Source organism: Mobula hypostoma, chromosome 20 (genome assembly GCF_963921235.1).
Source record: "Mobula hypostoma chromosome 20, sMobHyp1.1, whole genome shotgun sequence".
NCBI lineage: Eukaryota > Metazoa > Chordata > Chondrichthyes > Myliobatiformes > Myliobatidae > Mobula > Mobula hypostoma.
The window spans coordinates 48,629,606-48,651,325 of NC_086116.1; the positions used below are offsets into that span (position 1 = coordinate 48,629,606).

The 21,720-nt window shown below is 41.0% G+C and overlaps 2 protein-coding genes across 2 annotated transcripts in view; one reads left to right on the top strand and one right to left on the bottom strand.

Moving 5' to 3' along the window:
* Window positions 1-3,153, top strand: part of fam185a (family with sequence similarity 185 member A) — a 70,710-nt gene extending 67,557 nt beyond the window's left edge. The window contains exon 8 of the mRNA XM_063072168.1: window positions 2,129-3,153. Within this exon, the coding sequence (XP_062928238.1) occupies window positions 2,129-2,244 (116 nt within the window). The 3' untranslated portion in view covers window positions 2,245-3,153. The remainder of the gene's footprint in view (window positions 1-2,128) is intronic.
* A 5,297-nt stretch (window positions 3,154-8,450) lies between these two features.
* fbxl13 (F-box and leucine-rich repeat protein 13) overlaps window positions 8,451-21,720 on the bottom strand; it is a 175,363-nt gene continuing 162,093 nt past the window's right edge. The window contains 1 exon segment of the mRNA XM_063072833.1: window positions 8,451-11,534. Coding sequence (XP_062928903.1) covers window positions 11,405-11,534 — 130 coding nt within the window. The 3' untranslated portion in view covers window positions 8,451-11,404.

The window sequence follows — 21,720 nt, forward strand, 5'->3', positions numbered from 1 at the left end:
TCCTGTGGCTTTCTATAGATATGTGAAGAGCAAAACGATAACAAGGGACAAAATTGGTCCTCTTGAAGATCAGTGTGGTCATGAAGGAGATGGGGGAGATCATAAATGATTTATTTGCATCTGTTTTTACTCAGGAGACGCACACAGAGACTATAGAACTGAGGCACAAAGATAGTGAGCTCATGGGCCGTATCTAGGTGACAGAAGAAGAGGTGCTCGCTGCCTTGAGGCAATTCAGTGTGGATAAATCCCCAGGACCTGACAGGAGGTCCCCTCGCACCTTATTGGAGGCTAGCGCAGAAACTGTAGGGGCCCTGACAGGTTACTTAAAGCATCCTTAGCCATGTGTGAGGTGCTGAGGAACACTATGGCTAATGTTGTTCAAGAGTAACTTATGAATAAGCTGTAAAATCCTAAGGGGCAGAGTATATATAATAGGATAGACAGGACCTAATTAAGGTTAGACAACATGACCTTGTGCATAGTAGATCATGTGTAACCAGTCTTATAGTGCTTTTCAAGAGGTTACAAAGGAGGTTTATGAAAGAAAGGTGGTGGGCGTTGCCTACATGGACTTGAGCCAGACCTTTGACAGAGTCCCACATGGGAGACTGATCCAGAAGGTTAAGTTGCCTAGCATTTAGGAAGAAGTAGTCAATTGGATCCAACACTGGCTGAATGGGAGAAGCCAGAGAGTGGTAGTTGATGGTTGTCTCTCTGACTGAAGGCTGGGGACTAATGGGATGAGTGCTAGGTCCGTTGTTGTCTATTATCTATATTAATCACTTAGATTATGTGGTAAACTTGAATAGCAAATTTGTGGCTGACACCAAGATTGGGGACATGGCAGAAATGAGGAAGACTATCAACAAGAGCAGTAAAACACAGGGACCTGGAAATACACATCCATAATTCCTTGGAAGTGTTGTCACAGGAAGATAGTTCAAAGTACATTTATTATCGAAGTATGTATAGTACATACAACACTGAGATTCATGTCCTTTCAGGCAGGCAAAAAACAAAGAAACCCAATTAATGGGTACAATTTAATGGAATCCATTCAAAAAAAGACCATCAAACATTCAATGTGCAAAAAAAAATACAAACAATAAAAAGTAAGCAAATAACATTCAGAACTAAAGTTCATGGAAGTGAGTCCAAAGCCACAAAGTTAATTCATCACTGCAGCTGGTCTAGGAGCCTGCTAGTTGCAAGCAACAGCCTCAGTTCAGCTCAGAGATGAATAAATCTTTCTGAGCAGCAAGCTGAACACCAGCCCATCCATCGCATCTGGCTCCTGTCACACTGACGTTTTCAATCTGACCTGCCGCTTAAATCAGTCAAATCTCTGCTCATTCCTTGTTCTCAGACCCGGCCCCTGCTGCTTTGATATGCTCTTGGGTCTGGGCCCTGCCACTTTGATTCAGCCTGTACCCGACCCTCAAGTTGGTCAAACATCGTATTGTCCCTCACTCTTGGGCCCAGGCCCTGCTGCCTCAGCACACCTTGCCTCAGATCTGCCGCTTCGAATCGGCTCCAAGCCCACTCCTGCAATGGCCAAACATTGGCTTATTCCTCGCTCTCGAGCCTGGGCCCCACTGGCACAATTTGCCACGTATATGCCATGCCACAACCATCCTGCGCCTTTGAGACTTCCAATTCACACAGCAAAAATGCCAAGTTGTACAGGCAATTTAAAAGCTGAACTCTGAAAGGGAAGCTACAGGCTACTGATTGAGTAATCTACGTTCCAAAAAACGGTGTGATTAATATAGATAGTAGTTCTGTTTGCTGCCAGCAAGGTGTCACTGTGTTTTACCAGTTTACCATCTTAAACTGGAAGATTTTAAGAGAGCTTTTGGCACATTAGCCTTCATAAATCAAAATACTGAGTACAGGGGTTGGGATGCTATGTTGAAGTTATGCAAGGCATTGGTGAGGCTGAAGGTCGGAGGTTCAGATTTCTTCCTAGTTTGCATAGTTTGGACAGGAACAGAATAAATCGGAAACATTTATAACTGAATAATTAGTAACACAGAAATGATGAGGTGTGAGTGCAAATGTGATTTGGAAGGTTAAATTAAAAAGCTATTTTAGTAACCAATTCACTTTCCCTGTGGGATTTCAGGTTTTCTGAATGGTAGAGGAGAAGGTGCACATGTAATCGAGGCTCACACGGTACGTGGAATGCTGAACATAAAAAGCCAAAGTTGGATTGAGTCTATTAAACTGAATCCTTCGTAATTTGTTGTTACTTGAACTTTAAGAATTCTTTTTTTATTGCAATTTTTGTATCAATGCCAGCTTTCTGTGTATTCAGGTTCATTTACTTTTATTTTTATTTGCAGTTTAAAATAATTAAATCTGTTCTGTAATTTCAGTGCTGTTTAAAACCTGCCTGTAACTGGTTTTTTAATTAACATGTGCTTGTTTACATATTTCAACTTGTACCATTTTAATTTTTTGTAGTCAGCATGAATGAAAAGTTTAACCAGGCAATAGCTAGGAAATGGAGTGGTCACCACCACTTCAGTGAAGTTACAATCCTGGACACGTATTGTCCTTTTCAGTAGTAAGTAATGTGTGTACATAGACAAGGAATATTGAGGAGCAATATTTTCTGTATTGCAGAGAAAGTTATGTAATTTTTATCCTGAGAAACTTATTTAATCACCTGTGAAAGCTATGTTCATAGTTAATAATCACTCCAGTGTATTTGAGCTATACTGATATTTGTAAAAATTGAATACCCAAATGGTATTTGCCTGTAAACAAAAAAAAAGACATTATTGATCTTCATTAAAAAACCTGAGCTAAAACTAAGTATGTTCACAAATTACAGGTTATGAAGAACCTTCAATGCATAACATCTATTTGCAACACAAAACAACAGATACATAGTTCAGACAGGTTGATGGGGGTAGTGATTAAGTAATCGAGGAATTTAGGAAGAAAACCAACCAGTGTTAATAATGATGATATGATTGTTGTAGAGTCCCGTCTCATTTACTAATGACCTGGGTATGGTGGGGGAGAAGCCATTTAAGAATCAATTACTAATGAAACATTAAAACAGAGAAATAATAAAACTGAACAGTTTTGACTGAAAGTCACCTGGCTTTGACTCGAGCACAGAATTTGGGCACAGTTACTCTTAGCCCAGTAAACCTTGCAAACTTGAATTCACAAACACTTCGGACTTGTGTCTAAGTTGAAAGCGTTAACCCTGGAGACAAGTCAAACAATAGCCTGACATATAGTTACAGACTCTTCTTTCATATCCCTGGGTATGTTCTGTCACACTGGCAAGAGACACGAGAGATAGCAGAATAGTGACAAGCAGGCGAGAGGAAACAGGTCTGGAACTTCTCAACATTGTCTCCCAACCTTTTAAAATCATAGGTCAACCATGTAACAAAAAAAAAACCTCCTGATTGCAACCAACGATTAGATCTTAGCTTCTGAAGCACATTCCTGAGTTGAGCTGAAAGTAGCAAGAGCAGACAGGTGCTGAACTTTCACAAGTATTGGCTTCACGATACTGTAGTTGCAAGGCTGCATTTACAGCAGACAGTGAGTGAACTAAGAGATAACTTGATAACTCGAACTTGTCCTATGTGTAGCAGACGGATTTATCCATAATAGCCTTGATATAAGTAACCACTCTACAGACCCTGAGAAGTTAAAGTCTTATTTTTGTGCTGAAGATGTCCTCCATTGTATGGCCCAGCAATCATGTTGGGATCAGATTCATAACTGCATTTGAACATTGGGCATCCAAGAGACACAGTGGATCATCAGAAACAGCAGAAATGTACTCCCCCATAGTCTGTAATATGTGCCTCACTCCCACTATTATCAAGTCTGGGGGTTCTTTAAGGAGTTCAAAATTGCATATTAGGAGTAGCACTAAGCGCACTTAAATGAGCTGGCAATTCGGTGATATTGCAAAACAGGACTACCTGCACTAACAAGGGTAAGTGATCTTAGAACAAATAGATGTGATTCTCACAACATGCTGGAGGAACTCAGCAGGTCAGGCAGCATCCATGAAAAAGATCGGTCGACGTTTCGGGCCGGAACCCTTCGTCAGGACTGTAGAGGGAAGGGGCAGAGGCCCTATAAAGAAGGTGGGGGGGAGTGTGGGAAGGAGAAGGCTGGTAGGTTCCAGGTGAAAAACCAGTAAGGGGAAAGATAAAAGGGTGGGGGAAGGGAGGTAGGGACGCAGATTGGGGGATCGCTTCGTCGAGCACCTCTGCTCCGTCCGCCAAAACAGACAGGATCTTCCAGTGGCCACCCACTTCAACTCTGCTTCCCACTCCCATTCGGATATGTCCATACATGGCCTCCTCCACTGCCATGATGAGGCTAAACTCAGGTTGGAGGAGCAACACCTCATATACTGTCTAGGTAGTCTCCAGCCCCTTGGTATGAACATAGAATTCTCCAACTTCCGGTAATTCCCTCCCCCTCCCTTCCTCTATCCCTATGTCACTGCCCCCTCCCCCAGCTGCTTATCACCTCCCTCATGGTTCTGCCTCCTCCTACTGCGCATTGTGTTTTCCGCTATTCTTTCTTCACCTTTCCTGCCTATCACCTCCCTGCCTCCCCTCCCCCACCCCTTTATCTTTCCCCTTACTGGTTTTTCACCTGGAACCTACCAGCCTTCTCCTTCCCACCCTCCCCCCACCTTCTTTATAGGGCCTCTGCCCCTTCCCCCTTCAGTCCTGACGAAGGGTTCCGGCCCGAAACGTCGACTGATCTTTTTCACGGATGCTACCCGACCTGCTGCGTTCCTCCAGCGTGTTGTGAGTGTTGCTTTGACCCCAGCATCTGCAGATTATCTTGTGTTTACAAATAGATGTGATTGAAGCTTCTGTATCTAGTTGTAAATGATGATGGGAAAGTAAGTGACTATTGAGGAGAAGACTTCAAAAATATCCTCATCCTCATCAATAGGAATGATTAAGGATATGTGCAACCATGTTAAGCTCTAAGTGCTGAGTGAATGATCCATTTCAACATAATTCTGAGATCCCCACCATCCCACTTGCCGGTCCTTAGCCATTTTTATTTACTCTGTGTCATTTCACAACCATAAGTCAATTTACGAGAATAAGATAGGATATCTGCTTGAATGGTGCCTCAGCAACAATGTTTTGCACAATGTAGGTAAAAAACTAAAGAGTTGATTGTAGATTTCAGGAAAGGGCAAGAGGATGAGCATGTGCCAGTCTACATTGGAGACTGACAGTGGAGAAAGTCAGCAGCTTTTAAAATTCCTGGATGTTAACCTGTCTTGGGCCCAGCACATCAATGCAATCAGAAGAAAAGCTTGCCAATATCTTTACTTTCTTAGAAGGTTAAGGAGGTTTGGTTTGTCACTGAACACTCTAACAAGCGTTTACAAATGTACTGTTGGAAGTATCCTGACTGATTGAACCATGGTCTGATACCGCAATTCAAATGTGCAGGAATGTAATAAGCTGTAGAGAATAGCGGGTTCTGTCCAATACATTACAAGTACATTCCTCCACCATCAGGAGGTGTTGCCTCAAGTAGGCAACATTTATCATCAAAGATCACCACCATCCAGCACATGCCATCTTCTCACAGCTCCCATTGAGCAGGAAATACAAAGCTTGAAATCCCACACCACTGTTCAGCTCTGAACAAAATGGAACAACACTGAACCTAGATTAGCAACATTGTGATGACTTTGCACTGAAATGGACCTTTTTCTGTTCCAATGGTGATCTTTCTTGCAGAAGTTGTGTATACATTGTTCAATTTTGTCAGTTTGATTTCCTGCGAATGCTGCTGCTGGGCCCCTGGGAACCCCTTCCCCCCACTGCCACTCTCCAACCCCGGGTCTCTCAGGCTCCACTGTTTCCTCTTGGATCCTCAGAACCCCCATCTTACATTCCCTGAACATCTAAATCCTCCCACTTCTTACGACACCTCTCAAGTTCCTCCCCCTTCAATCCCAACTCTAATCCCTGCTGTGACTTCATCGTTCCCACCGACCTTCCCCTCGCTGAGAGCCTTCTGTCGTCAGCAAGGGCTTTACCTGTGTTGCCCTTCACCTGCACCTCGGTAAGTTCTGCGCCCGCCACAACACCCAGCTCTTCTTCCATCACTTGCACTTCCAAGCCCATTTCTTTGGCAAGCATTCCCTACCCTGTACCAATGATGCCTTCTTCCGTCTCCATCCCCCTCTTCTGTTCTTGGACACCCTGCACTGGTTCTCTGCCGACCCTGGAACTTTTTATCACTGATTGCTGATGAGACATCAACTGGCTCAACTTCAGCACTTCTCTCTCCTCCTCAAACCTTACCCACTCTAAAAGCCCTGCCCTCCACTCTCTCCACATCAATCCCAAGCTTACCATCAAATCTGCAGGCAAAGGACGTGCTGTCCTAATGTGGTGGACTTACCTCTAACTTGCTGAGGCCAGGCGGCAACTCTCAGACACCTCATCTTACCTACCCCTCGAAGAGGGCCCCATTCTGCACCATCAGAAAACGTCTCTGACACCATCACTGACCTCATCGAACCTGGAGAACTCCCATCCACTGCCAGCAGGGTCTTAGTTCCCTCCTCCTGCACTGCTCACTTCTACCTCTTACCCAAGATCCGCAAACCTAGCTGTCTGTGTAGGCCTATTGTCTCTGCCTGCTCCTGCCCCACTGAACTTGTGTCATCGTACCTCGACTCAATTCTATCCTCCTTGGTTCAGCCCCTTCCCATCTACACTTGCAACACTCCTCATGCTCTCAGCCTCCTCGCTAACTTTCAATTTCCTAGCCCCGACTGTCTCATTTTCACTATGGATGTCCAGACTTCTATCCCCAGTCAAAACACTCTGCTCCTTTCTCAATAAGAGTCAACCATTGCCCCTCCACCATACTCCAGCTGACAGAACTGGTTCTCATCCTCAACGATTTATCCTTCAGCTCTTCCCACTTTCACCAGGCTGGAGGGGTAGCCATGAGAACTTCCATGGGCCCCAGCTATGCCTGCATTTTTGTCCACTACGTAGAACAGTGGTCCCCAACCACCGGACCACAAAGCATGTCCTACTGGGCCGCGAGGAAACGATATGAGTCAGCTGCACCTTTCCTCATTCCCTGTCACGCACTGTTGAACTTGAACGCACGCGAGGTTATCAGTGACCCAAGATGTGCAAAGGAATGGGCCCGTGACTCATTTGTGAATGTCCCCGGTGAATCATCCATGTCAGCGCGGGAAAAAGATCAACTCCTCGAGCTTGCAAACGACGGCGGGCTGAAAAGTATGTTTGACACTACATCTCTGCCAGCATTCTGGATCAAAGTCAAGCTGAATATCCTGAGATAGCCACGGAAGCACTGAAAATGTTGCTTCCATTTCCAACATCATATCACTGCAAGGCAGAGTTTTCTGCAATGAATGCAATGAAAACTAAATTGTGGAACTGACTGGACATAAGGAAGCCCCTTCGAGTATCGCTGTCCCCCATCACCCCTCAATGGGACCGTCTTGTTGCAGGAAAACAAGCCCAGGGCTCCCACTGATTAAGCGATATTGGTGTGTTGCAATGATTTTATATGTTCAAACAGGGAAAATATGCGCTGTGTGTTTAATATCCAAACGTTACTTAAAATGTTATGATGCTATTGACTTATAAGTGACTTAATTGACATCACTATATTCATGCGAAGAAAATATGCGCTGTGTGTTTAATATTAAATTTGTTAGATAAACCCTTTTAGAAATTATTAGCCACTTATAAGTGACTTATAGTTGACTTATCACCTATATTCCGGTCGTGATTAACAGCGCCCCCCCCCCCCCGGGTCAGCCGGTCTGCAAGAATATTGTCAATATTAAACCGGTCCCCATTGCAAAAAGGGTTGGGGACCCCTTACGTAGAACAGTCCATGTTCCAAGCCTTTCTTGCTTGCTAACCCTAACCCTAATGCTAGTCCCTAACCCTAACCCTAATCCTAGTCTCCCCAGCTCTTCTCTGCTTGATTAAAACTGCATTTAATGCGCCCTTGCTGAGCCAGTCAACTTCAATAATTTTGTCTCCAACTTCCACCCTGCACATCTCTAAAACCTCCCTCCCCTTTCTGGATCTCTCTGGAGGCAAACTGTGACTGACATCTTCTATAAATGTACCAATTCCCATGGCTATCTTGACTATACCTCTTTCCTGTCTCCGTAAAATTGCTATTCCCTTTTCTCAGTTCTTTTGGCGCCACTACATCTGTTCCCAGGATGAGGCTTTCCTTTCCAGGACATCAGAGATATCCTCCTCCTCCAAAGAATGGGGTTTTCCTTCCTCCACCCTTGATGCTGCCCTCACCCGCATCTCCTCCATTTCTTGGACATCCACACTAACCCTATCTTCCCGCCATCTTAAAAGTGATAAAGTCCCTCTTGTCCTTACCTACCATCCCATGAGCCTCCACATCCAACACATCATTTTATACAACTTCCACCATCTCCAAAGGAATCCTACCACTGAACACCTTTACCTCCCCCTCACTCGCCACTTTCCGCAGAGATCGCTCCTTCTGTGATTCCCTTGTCCATTTGTCCCTTCCTACTAATCTCCCTCTCAGCACTTATTACTGCAAGTGGCCAAAGTGTTACACCTGCTTATTCACCTCCTCCCTCGCTTCCATTCAGAGTTCCAAATAGTCCTTGCAGGTGAGGCAACCCTTCACCTGTGAATCTGCTGAAGTTGCCTATTGTATCTGGTGCTCCTGATGCAGCCTCCTTTACATTGGTCAGACACATTTTAAATTGTGGGACTGCTTCATCGAGCAACTCTGCTTCACCGGGCAAAAGCAGAACTTCCCAATTGCCCAACATTTTAATTCTGATTCCCATTCCCTTTCCAACTTGTCAATTCATAACCTCCTCTTGTTCCATGATGAAGCCATGCTCAGGGTGGAGGAGAAACACCTGATTTTTCCTCTGGGGAGCCTCCAACCTGATGGCACAAATATTAATTTCTCCTTCCAGTATAAAAAAATTCCTCCCCCTCCTCTTCTATTTCCCACTCTGGCCTCTTACCTCTTCTCACCTGCCTATCACCTCCTCCTGATGTCCCTCCTCCTCCCTTTTCTCCTATGGTCCACTTTGCTACTAAATTGCTTCCTTTCCAGCCCTTAACATTTCCCACCCACCTGGCTTCACCTATCACCTTATAGCTATCCCTCTTCCCCTCGCCCCATCTTTATATTCTGGTGTCTTCCCCCTTCCTTTCCAGTCCTGAAGAAGGGTCTCAACCCAAAACATTAACTGTTTGTTCATTTCCACAGATGCTGCCTGCTTGTTGATGGGTTTTTTCAGGATCACTTGGCTCCAAAATTCTTCAGTGTGTTGATCCAAACATGAGTCAAAAGCTGAATTCCAGGGGTAGATAGGAATGACAGACTAGACATTAAGACTCCTTTTGACTAATTAGCTCTGACAAAGGGGGATATGGGGGAAATTATAATAATTATGATTATGATTATGAATATGAAGGCACAGTCCCTTTTATTGTCGTTTAGTAATGCATAAATTATGATTATGATTATGAGGACACACAGTCCCCTTTTATTGTTATTTAGTAACGCATAAATGTTTCAATTACTAGAATCCTACCTTGCACAAAGAAAGATGGTTGTGGTTATTGGAGGTCAGACTATCTCAAACCCAATTCAGGTTGCCATAGTTTAGGAATGAGGTGAGGTTATAGAGGGGCATGGAAAATAAGCATGGTAAGTCGTATGGGAATTTGATACAGCAGTACAAGATCATGCCTGGTTTGGATAAATGGGAAAGCTAATCCTACCACTGTGTCATTGAATCTTAGAACAAGTGGATGTTTGATATTTTGATCAAAAAGAAATAAATGCGAGAGAGAAAAACTTACCCAGGGAATAGCAATGGGAAAGATGGAAGCAATCAATCAGTGCCTTCAAAATGGAAGTGAATACAAACTTGAAAGAGAATTATTTATAGGTCAACGTGGAAAGAGCTGGTGTAGACTTGATTATCTATTTGTCACCTTCTATGCTGTAACACTTCTACGGGTACCCAACTACAGAGCTACGACTGTAAGAACTGAAGCTGAGAAAAGGTTACAAAGTTGGAATTGGAGGGTCAGCATTGTGCGGACCCAAAACTTGTGTTATTTTAGGGATGAAGGAGTAGCTGGTTCTCTAAAATGGAGTCTGAATTCCATGGTGGAAATAAATAAAATTTAGGAGCTTGGTGAGAAAGAGACCGAGGTATGATATTTCTGCTATAAAGAAGAATTCTGGGAAAAGTAGGGTTTAAGTGGAGGTGAGGTGACTGGAACATGAGTTGTAGCCCCTTTAAATGTTTGCCGACCAGGTCAAAAGATGCAGATGGAGAAACCAGTTAGTGGTAAAGTAGGGAGGAACTAGAGGGGAATGTTCTTAAACGGATTGCAAAGGGTGAACTCTTCTTCACCTGTAACAATAGAGATAGAAACTTAAATAAACCAGAGTGATTGATTGCTTTTTATTGTTGTACACACAAAATGTTATAAAAATAGTTTCCTCTCCTATCACCACACCTTTCATATTTCAACCTTTCCATTGAGCCATCATTGTAGCAGTTACGTACAGGTGGCAGGAGTAGAAAAAGCTGCGGCAAATCAAATTTAATGAAAGGTCATCAAGAACTTGCAAAATAAGTGGCTTATCCTCGTATGGACTTCCACATGCTTAATCATACAGATGTTTCCATTAAGGCTTCATGTCGTACATAACACATAGATAATCAGTGGAGTGGATTCATATTATTGTTTCCACATATGACAGTCATTGATCTTTCCTGTCAGATATAATTTTATTTTTTGCTTTGAATATTAATCTAGAGCAGGATTTTCATGTTCAGCTCTGTAGCTCAAATGATTTCATTCAGTTATATATTAATTTAATGAAGACCTTCAACATTTGAAACAACTTTTTGTTTTAATGGATTTTTTTTACAACTGTTTCATTTTACATTTAAAATTTTTTTAAAACTTGAAAATCCAGCGGAAGATTGAGTAGAACAAGACATCAAGTTTAGAAATAGTCAGGTTAAAAAAGCCTAAGTAAGTGAGAATTGTGTAAAATAAATCATAAAGAACTGCAACCTGTGACCCCTGACATACCAGGGTTATCGCTTAGAAACATATACACTATTGATGCAGCTCTAATTATAATTGCAGTTTGTATGAAAACAAGATAATTATGATTTCTTCAATTTTTTTCATCAACAAAATATAGTGCTACTTTTTAAATTTTTTGATACTAAATGAATCAGTCATAGTTAAAGATTCAGTACACTTATTATTAAGTACTGTATATCTGGAATTCTAGCATTTGTAGAACTCTGATCATTACATTTTTAGTTACTTTCATCTTCGTCCTTTTTGTTGACTAAGAAGTTTCCTCGTTCATCATATCCGAACCATACAGGAGGATGGTCATCACTATATTCCAATTGCTGAATATTTGTTGTTGCTTTGACAGATTGCCTAAATTAGAGAAACAGAACATTTATTAGATGCAGTAAGCAAATTCTCAAGTGAAGATGCAGAATGTAAATTAAAAGGTGGCGGACAGGAAGGTAAGAAAGAATTGTATCTAGTGAAGCATATGTTTCATGCAGATCAGCACAGTTGTCCAAAAGTCCCATTGTGCTGGGTCGTAGTCTACTTGTTTCAATATTTAGCACAAAATTATGCTTATTGATGGATATAGGGCTTTTGCTATTGCCTTTTTACAGTTCCCACAATGAATGCAGATGAAGAGGAATACCACATTTTTCTTTCTCCTTTCATATCCAATCACCTTCAATGAAATATTCAACAAATATTTCCTTCAATTAAATATTAAAAGCTACTTATTGGATCAATAAACATTATTAAGACAGTTGGGCTTATGTAAATTGCAAGACATTTTGTGCTGTGACTTACATCCAGAAGTACCGGTTTGAAGCTGGCCATTTTTTTCCCACGTAAAGCCCCTCCAGTGCAAATCCTGTCAGGTTTTAAATTTGTTTCCCAGAAATTAATCACTAATGCAATGGCTAAAAGATGAGTAAAATAGCATCTGCTGAGGTTGAGAAGAAAAACAGCAGGTACCAGTATGTCCATATCATGAAGTGATTCTTGAAGCTTAAGATGAAAAAATAGTGTAACATCTTAGTGCTTCATATAAATGTCCGTAACTTCATCTTTTTTTATTACCAACTCCTGGTACAGTACTAAAGAACCGAAAAATTGGAACTTTAATTATTCGGGTTTGCCTTCATTGGCTTATTACATTGAAACTATTGTAGTTTTGTATATTACACTTCTTTAATCAACTTTCTATCCCATTAATCTATTTGACCAGAGGATCTCTACAACTTACCCTGCAGAAACCTCTTCCACACATATAACTTTATCCTATCCTTCCCTCCTCTCATTTCCCCTTAATTTAAAACAAATTTGTTTTCTCTCTTTGCTAGTTTTACAAAACATTAACTGTTTTTCTTTCCAATAAAGCTGTCTGACCTGTTGAGTGTTTTCAGCATTTCATTTTTGTTCTCTGCAATTTTTGCTTCGTCTTACAGATTTATTCTTTTGGCTTCAACATGTGCATTTTCTTTTCTGGCCTCGAGAACTGGGAGTTTCTGGCTCAATGAGCAGACTTCCCAGATATGTCTCCTTCTTTTCTACATGCTATATTCATAGCAAATATGATTTAACGTTGCCCCAACTCTAGTGTAAACTGGAATCAACCAATGCCACTGATTTATGTTGCTGCCTCGCAGGGGCCACTGGTTTGTGTCACAGCCCTCGGAAGGGCTGCTGGTTTGAGTTGCTGGTTCATGACGTTCTCGGAAATGTTATTGAAATTTTGAGATTTATGGATTGGACTGTAGCTCAAACTAACTGTAGTTCATATTAGCCTCTTTCAGTTCTATGTCTTTTTTATGTGTTCTCGCCCATTCTTTCTTGTTGCCAAATGGTGGGCTGATCTGATCTGTTAGTTTTTGTGCGAGGGAGTGTTTGAGGAGGTTTGGTGTTTGCAATATTTTGTTTCTTTTTCTTTTCATGAGAGAGAGAATTGAGGTCTTTCTTTCAACTACTTCTATGATTTTCTTTATTTTATGGCTATCTGGAGAAACAAATCTCAGTTGTATTCTGCGTACATACTTTGATAATAAAATGAACCTTTGAAGCTTGGAACCATATCATTGTTCCAACCCATTTCTCAATCACCCTTGCTCCATTATTGCATCTCATCTCCAACAAGCTCATGAATGCAGTGGAGCTAGTCTACAAATCAAACATTAAACCACTCACTTTGGCCTGTGTTTGTGCTGAAGAATGCTGATCACTACAATCTCAGCCATCAAACAACAGTGAACAATCAAATGTTTGTTTCCTACACATATGAAAGCCAAGCTCCAAATTCTCATTAGAGAGAACATACTAGAGAATGACCCTTGCATTCATTAAAAATAAGTCAACAATTCTGCTCCCACTGCACAAAACTCTCCACTCCCCAACAATACAGATCCTCAACAAGATCCTAGAAAATAAATTGCTTTTCATTCCTTGGGAGGCACCTCTCAATGAAGCCTGAGATCAATAGCAAGATTCATCATAGCTCCAATGTGCCAGATCAACCTTTAACAATCTAAGGAAGAGGGTGCATTGAGATCAAGACTTCACACCCTATGCTAAGCAGTGATCCCAATCCATCTCAGAACTATGGAATGAACAGGACCTGCAGATCAACATATTTATTTATTTATTTGGAGTAATATAAAGTACAGACCTTTGGCCCACCTAGTTCATGTCAAACCATTTAAACTGCCTACCCCCATCGACCTGAACCCAGACCTTAGCTCTCCTTACCCCTGCCATCCATGTACCTATCCAATCTTCTCTTCAACATTGAAATTAAGCTTGCATGCACCACTTGCACTGGCAGCTCATTCACACTCTCACAATCCTCTGAGTGAAGAAGATTCCCCTCATGTTCCCCTTAAACTTTTCATCTTTCACCCTTAGCCCATGACCTCTAGCAGAAATTCCACCCAACCTCAGTGGAAATAGCCTGTTTGCAATTACCCTATCTATACCCCTCATAGCTTTGTATAACTCTATCAAATCTCCACTCAATTTGTTATGTTCCAAACAATAATCCTGCTTTTTCAATCTTTCCTTCTAATTCAGGTCCCTTGGCTCCAGCAACATCCTTGTAAATTTTCTCTGTACTCCTTCCTGTGCGTACGTGACCAAAACTGTACATAATACTCCAAATTAGGCCTTACCAACATCTTATACAACTTCAACATAACATCCCAACTCCTTTTCTCAATGCTTTGATTTATTAAGTTCAACATGCCAAAAGCTTTATTTACAACCCTATCTACCTGTGCTACCACTTTCAATTAATTATGGACCTGTATCCCCAGATCCTACCTCTCATTGTGTAAGACCAACCCTGGTTGGTCCTACCAAAGTGCAACCACTCACACTTGACTACATTGAATTCAATCTGCCATTTTCCAGGTGGTCCAGATCCTGCTGCATGCTCTGATAGTCTCCCTTGCTGTTGACCACAGCCCCCATCTTGGTGTCATCCACAGATATGCAGATCCAGTTAACCACATTATCATCCAGATCATTGATATAGATGACAAATAACAACGGTCCCAGCACCAATCCCCATGGCACTCCACTAATCACAGGCCTCCAAGTCAGAGTGGCAACCATCTATAACCATTCTCTACCTTCTCCCACAAAGCCAATGTCTAATCTAATTTACTACCTCATCATGAATGGCAAATGATTAAACCTTCTTGATGAACTTCCCATGTGGGACCTTGTCAATTACCTTACTAAAGTCCATGTAGACAACAGCCACTGCCTTGTCTTCATCAACTTTCCTGGGAACTTCCCTGAAAAACTCTATGATTGGTTAGACATGACCTACCACACACAAAGCCATGCTAACTATCCCTAATGAGTCCATATCTATCCAAATACTCATATATCCAGTCCCTTAGAATAGCCTCCAATAATTTTCCCACTTCTGATGTCAGGCTCACTGGCCTATAATTTCCTGGTTTATTTTTAGAGCCTTCCTTGAACAGCAGAACATGATTAACTATCCTTCAATCTTTTGACACCTCACCTGTTGCTAAGGGTAATTTAAATATCTCTGCTAGGGCCCCTGAAATTTCTGCACATGGCTCCCACAGGATCCAAGAGAACAACTTCTCAGGCCCTGGGATTTATCCACCCTAAGACAGCAAACACCTCCTTCTCTGTTAGCTGAATAGGGTCTATAATCTCACTGTTGCTTTGCCTTACTTCTATAGACTCTGTGTCTACCATCCAAGTAAATACAGATGCAAAAAATCAGTTTAGAATTTCTCCCATCTCTTTTGGCTCCACACACAGCTCACCATTCTGATCTTCCAGATGGCCTATTTTGTCCCTTGTAATCCTCTTTGCTCGTAACGTATCTGTAGAATTCCTTAGGATTTTCCTTCACCTTGACTGCTAGGACAAACTCATGCCTTCTTTTATCCCTCCTGATTGCTTTCTTAAGTGTCTCTTGCAGTACCTATACTCCATAAGAACCTCATATGTATCTTTTTTTTTCCTTATCCAGGACCTCAAATATTTCTCGAAAACCACGGTTCCATAAACCTGTTACCTTTACCTTTTATTCTGACAGGCACATACATATTTGTACTCTCAATTTCCTTTTGAAGGCCTCCCACTTACCAAGCACACCTGTGCCAAAAAAAGCCTGTCCAAATCCACACTTGCCAGATCCTTTCTGATACCATTAAAATTGGCCTTTCTCCAAATTTAGAATCTTAACCCACAGACCAGACCTATATTTTTCCATATTTACTTTGAAACTGGTAGTACTATGATCTGAAGAAGAAGAAGAAGGCCCTTAACTCCGAGTGGAGTCATCAGGACGCCATCATGATGGCGTTTTTTAAGCAGGGTTTCTTATTTTTATGAGGCCAAGTTGCTAGCTCGATGCTCAACCCAGCACAGATGGAAAGCGTGCAAGGGGGCCGGTTGAATTCGAACTTGGGAGCCCTCGTTCCAAAGTCCGGCGCTGATGCCGCTGCGCCACCAGCCGGCAGGTATTATGATCATTAGATGGAAAATGTTTCCCTGCACAAACTTCTGTCACCTGCCCTGTCTTATTCCCTAACAGGAGATCAAGTATCGTGCACTCTCTCGTTTGGACTTCTATGTTCAAAGTTCAAAGTAAATTTTATTATGAGAGTTCATTTGTATCACCACAACCAGCCCTAAGATTCATTTTCCTGCAAGAAAACTCAGCAAATCTAGAGGAAAGTAACTATAACAGGATCAATGAAAGATCAACCAGAAGACAACAAACTCTGCAAATGCAAATATAAATAAGTAGCAATAAATAACTGATTATGGAAATTTTCCTAAACACATTTAACAAAATCTATCCCATCTAGTCCTTAGAGGCTTGAATTCTTGCTTTGAGAGCCCTGAAGCAAAGGAAAAGGATGAGTATGATGAAGATATTGATCAGGTTGGTTGATAAATTGTAGACAATTGAAGGACATGACGGTACAAAAACCATGTCCAGCATCTTTGTTATGGTGATGTAAGGTTTTTATTCACTGATACTCTTGTAGGTTTTACTCCCATTTCCAGGTAAGATAGCTGAAGCAGAGAAAATAGGAGCATGTGTACACCATTCAACTACCTGGGCCTGCTCCATCATTCAAACACAATTGTAGCTGACCTGTACCCTGTTCCTTATTTCAATGCCCAGTTCTCCATTTCCCTTGATCCCTTTGGCATTAAGGAATATATCTATCCACTTGTATATATTCAATAACATGATCTTAAGTACCTTCAGTAGTGCAGAGTTTCACAAATTTGTCATCCTCTGGATGTAGAACGTTCTCACCTTGGTTCTAAAAGTGTGCTCTGTAACCTGAGGCTATTCCCCCAGTTCTGTATTTTCCAGCTATCAGAAACATCTTCCTCGTACCTAGTATGACCAGTCCTGTTAGAATTTTATAGGTTTTTATGAGATTCCCTCTCATGCAATTCTATGCTCGAATGAACATAGGCCTAACCAACCCAATCTTATCATACACCAGTGCTACCATCCCAGAAATTTGTGCAGAAAACCTTTGTCATGCTCCCTCCTTGACAAGAATTTCCTTTCTCAGACAGACCAAAAATACAGACAGAATGTCATATTTTATCTCACCAAGACACAATCCACCTGCAGCAATACATCCCCACTCTTGTCTTCAATTTCAAAACGTAGGCCAACATACTATCTGTTCTCCGAATTGCTTGCTACACCTAAATGCTTGCTTTCAGAGTCTGGAGTACAAGAAGGCAATTAGGAGGCCTTAAAATAAAGCCATGAAATGACCTTGTCAAGCAGGATTAAATAGAATTCCAAGGCATTTTACATTTAAAACAAGACTGTAATTAGGGAGAGGCTAAGAACACTTAAGGACAAAGCATGGAATTTTTGCCTGAATCCAGAGAAAGTGGGCAAGGAATTAATAAAGTATGACAGTGGGGAGGCTTGTGCACGTGATGGAAATTTATTAGGTACACCTGTACACCAAAGTTCAAAACTTAAAAGTAAAAGTATATATATATATGTGTGTGTGTGTGTGTGTGTGTGTGTGTGTGTATCCATATACAACTCATAGATTCATTTTCTTGTGGCAATCACAGTAAATACAGGAAACACAATAGAATCAATGAAAAAACACACCCAACCAAGTGGCTACACAGGTCGATAAGGTGGTTAAGAAGGCTTATAGAATGCTTGCTTTTTTTAGTCCAGAGATTGTGTTGCAACTTTATAAAACTTTGGTTAGGCCACATTTGGAGTATTGTGTACAGTTCTGGTCACCCGTCTGTAGAAAGTATGCCAAACTTTGGAGAGGGTGTAGAAGAGGTTTACCAGGATGCTACCTGGTTTAAAGGGCATGTGCTATCACGAAAGACCAGCTAAACTTGGGTTGTTTTCTCTGGAGTATTGGAGGTTGAGGGGAGATCTGCTAGAAGTTTCCAAGATTTTCAGAGGCATAGATAGAGTGGACAGAGAGTATCTGTTTCCCAGGGTTGGAATGTCTAATACCAGAGGGCATGCATTGAAGGTGACAGGGGGGTAGATTCAAAGGGGATGTGAGGGGTAAGTTTTTTTACTCAGAGAGCCTTGGATGTCTGGAATGCACTGCTTAGTATGGTGGTAGAGGTAAATACCTCAGAGGCTTTTAAGAGATGTTTGGATAGGCATATGGATGCAAGGAAGATGGAGGGATATGGACATTGTGTAGGTAGGAGGGATCAGTGTTGGGGTGTTTTTGATTCGCTTTTTAGTTGGTTCACCACAACATAGTGGGCCAAATGACCTGTTCTTGTGCTGTATAGTTCCATGTTCTATAACACTCATGTTATCGCAGCTAAAAAAAAGTATGACTATGACTATGACTACCTTTTTCCAATTTATTACCATTTTGTTTATATAGCCAAAGCAGATAACCTCACTTTAATCTATGATAATCTGCACCTACCAAGAGTCTAATTTACCTCTTTGTCCTTGTGTCCTTCTCACAGCCTACACTTCTCCACCCACCCCCACCACTACCTCCTGTAACCCCTTCTTCTCCCTCAGTCTGGTACCATTTCCAGACTGGAGATGTTACATTTATTTCCCCCATCCAAATAATTGAAATATATTTTTAAATGAAAAACCCCATGCCTTTCAAAACTATATACTATATAACATTTGTTACCAAGCACTCATTTCACAGCAATACAATGCCAACTTATGATGTTAGCTGTGTACGTTAGTTGGCATTACAATTGGTTCAAATTTTCCTTCAATTCTTGCCTCTGAGTCCACTGGCTCATTTAAGAAGTTTGCACAATTGATGCACATTAATGAAGCAATGTTTGCAAGTGCTGATGTGCAAATCAGAAACACAAGAGGTTCTGCAGATGCTAGAAGTCCAGAACAACACACACACACAAAATGCTGGAGGAACTCAGCAGGTCAGGCAGCACCTATGGAAATGCGTAACTAGCCAAAGTTTCGAATCAAGATCATTCTTCTGGACTTGAAATAGCAACTGTTTATTCATTTCCATAGATGCTGCCTGACCTGCTGAGTTCCTCCAGCATTTTGTGTGTGTTGTGCAAATTAGAGGACTCCATTTCTAAATCTCAAGTTTTGTAATTTCTCAACTTGTGCTTGTAACTGTTATTGCAATGTCAATTCACTGATCAATTTTTCCCTTTCTTTGATTTTAAATGAAAATAGCAGAGTGAATGATTCCCTATAATAATTGCTTCTTTCTTATGACAGAGGCATGTGGCACACTGCTTGGAGGATTCAATGGATAATAGGTGATAGAACAAAGTTTAGAGGAGGGAAAGCAGAAATATTCATTAATACTGTGAATGGCATTTTTAAACATATTGGGAATTGTGGTAAAGAAAATTATAATTAAAAAATTAGACATTAGCTGTGAGCTAGAGATATTACCTTATGTAGGACTGGATGTGAGCATTGATAAGATGAAGGTATTCACAATGAAGGAGGCATCAATTTCTGTACATTGAATAGAATACTTGTTTTGGGTAGTACAAGGAGAACTAAGCATACATATTAAAGACATATGTATGATGATAAACTTAGATGTTAGCAACTTTCAGAGTCATCACTTTCTGGAACATATTATTGAATCATGCGGTGGGTTTGAATTTCCTCAGTGCTTTAAATACAGCAGCTCAGCAATTTCCTGAGAGGAAAAGATTCGTAATTATGGATGGTAATATGAGGGTTAGCTGTGATTAGAAGGATATATGAATTCCTGTGGTGTCCTTGAATTCTTCGTTGTGATGTGAAATTAAAAAGAATATATTAGTTTTTGCTAAACTTGGCTCAAATATTGTTGTTTATCCAAAGAGAAAGTATTACAGGACGAGGGTTGAATAATCAGATAAGTAGATAAATAAGTCCATATTCATATACCACTTCAGAGATGGGTTTGCTGGACAAGATGGTTTCTTCCTTTCTATTTAATATTTGTCTGTTTCTTGGTCACTTTATGTCAGATCAGAATCAAGTTTATTATCACCGGCATATGACGTGAAATTTGTTAACTTAGCAACAGTTCAATGCAATACATAATACAGAAGAGAAAATAAGTAAATAAATAAACAAACAAAAAAATAAACAAGTAAATTAATTACAGTATATGTATAGTGAATAGATTAAAAATGTGCAAGAAACAGAAATGCTGTATATTAAAAAAAGTGAGGTAGTGTCCAAGGGTTCAATGTCCATTTAGGAATTGGATGGCAGAGGGGAAGAAGCTGTTCCTGAATCGCTGAGTGTAAGCCTCCAAGCTTCTGTACTTCCTCCCTGATGGTAATGGTGAGAAAAAGGCATGCCCTGGGTGCTGGAGGTCCTTAATAATGGACGCTGCCTTTCTGAGACACCAGTCCCTGAAAGATGTCCTGGGTACTTTGTAGGCTAGTATCCAAGGTGGAGCTGACTAGATTTACAACCCTCTGCAGCCTATTTGAACCTAATGATAAACTTCTCAAATTGCCTCCCTTAATAGCAGTTTACATAACAGCTAAGTGTTATTGCTGCATTGTAAAAAAACAAGTGCAAGTTACTATCACTTGTAGAATTTAACGCCCAGGCATGCGCCAAACGAAGATCAGCCCTATCCCCTATTGTCATCCTGCTGTAGAAATCTGGAGAAAAATCTTCCTTAAGTATAAAACTTGGCAGTTTAGATGGACTGCCAAAATATCACTATTTTTAGTAGAATGAACATAAAGAATGCTACAATACAGGAGCAACCATGAATGGAGGTAAAACTGAACTAATCCACTGACAGCTCCCATGCAAATCCTCCTCAAATTGATTAGGCTATCTCAATTGTAACTTCACTTGCTTATCAAGAATGGATTAAAGCTAGACTGAATTGGTTTACTATCTTTGGCTGCTGCATTCTGCTCAGCAATATTTCAGGCAAACTTTACAGGATATTCAAATAGTAAAGTCACCTAGCATTACTGGTGCCACCACACTGAATTGACAGAGGCCCACATAGTACAAATCTTAAGAGCTAAACAATTTCAGGAGACAGAACACCCAAAGAAAGTGGTGCAAAATTATTTTCATACTGACTTGTAGGTCAAGTCAAGCAGGAGTGCAAAGCATAGGTCCAAGAAGGAGTCTTTGGATTTTTGAATAGTTGGCCATACATTTTCTTTGGTTGTCATAGTCATTGCCTACAATTGAACCTATGTTAAATAAACAGCAAGCATCTGAGGGTCAATTTGTACTTCCCGCTCCTGTCTGCTTCTCCCAATGCCAGGTCTGCAAGTTTCAGGAAGGAAAAAGTGCTATATGGAATTTAAAAATCAGAATAACTCATACCACAAAGTGAGCATCTTGTGGGTTCTCACTACACTCCCACCCGTGGACTTTTCCTAACCCGTTGAGGTTGTTCCATCAATCAAACGAGTAATAGAACAACTTTGAGGGGTTAGGAGAGGTCAATGGCTTCCTGTTTGACATTGCAGTGTCTTGTATGTCACTTAAATAACTACCACAGAGTCCACTTTCCTCAGTCTGTTTTCAAAAATA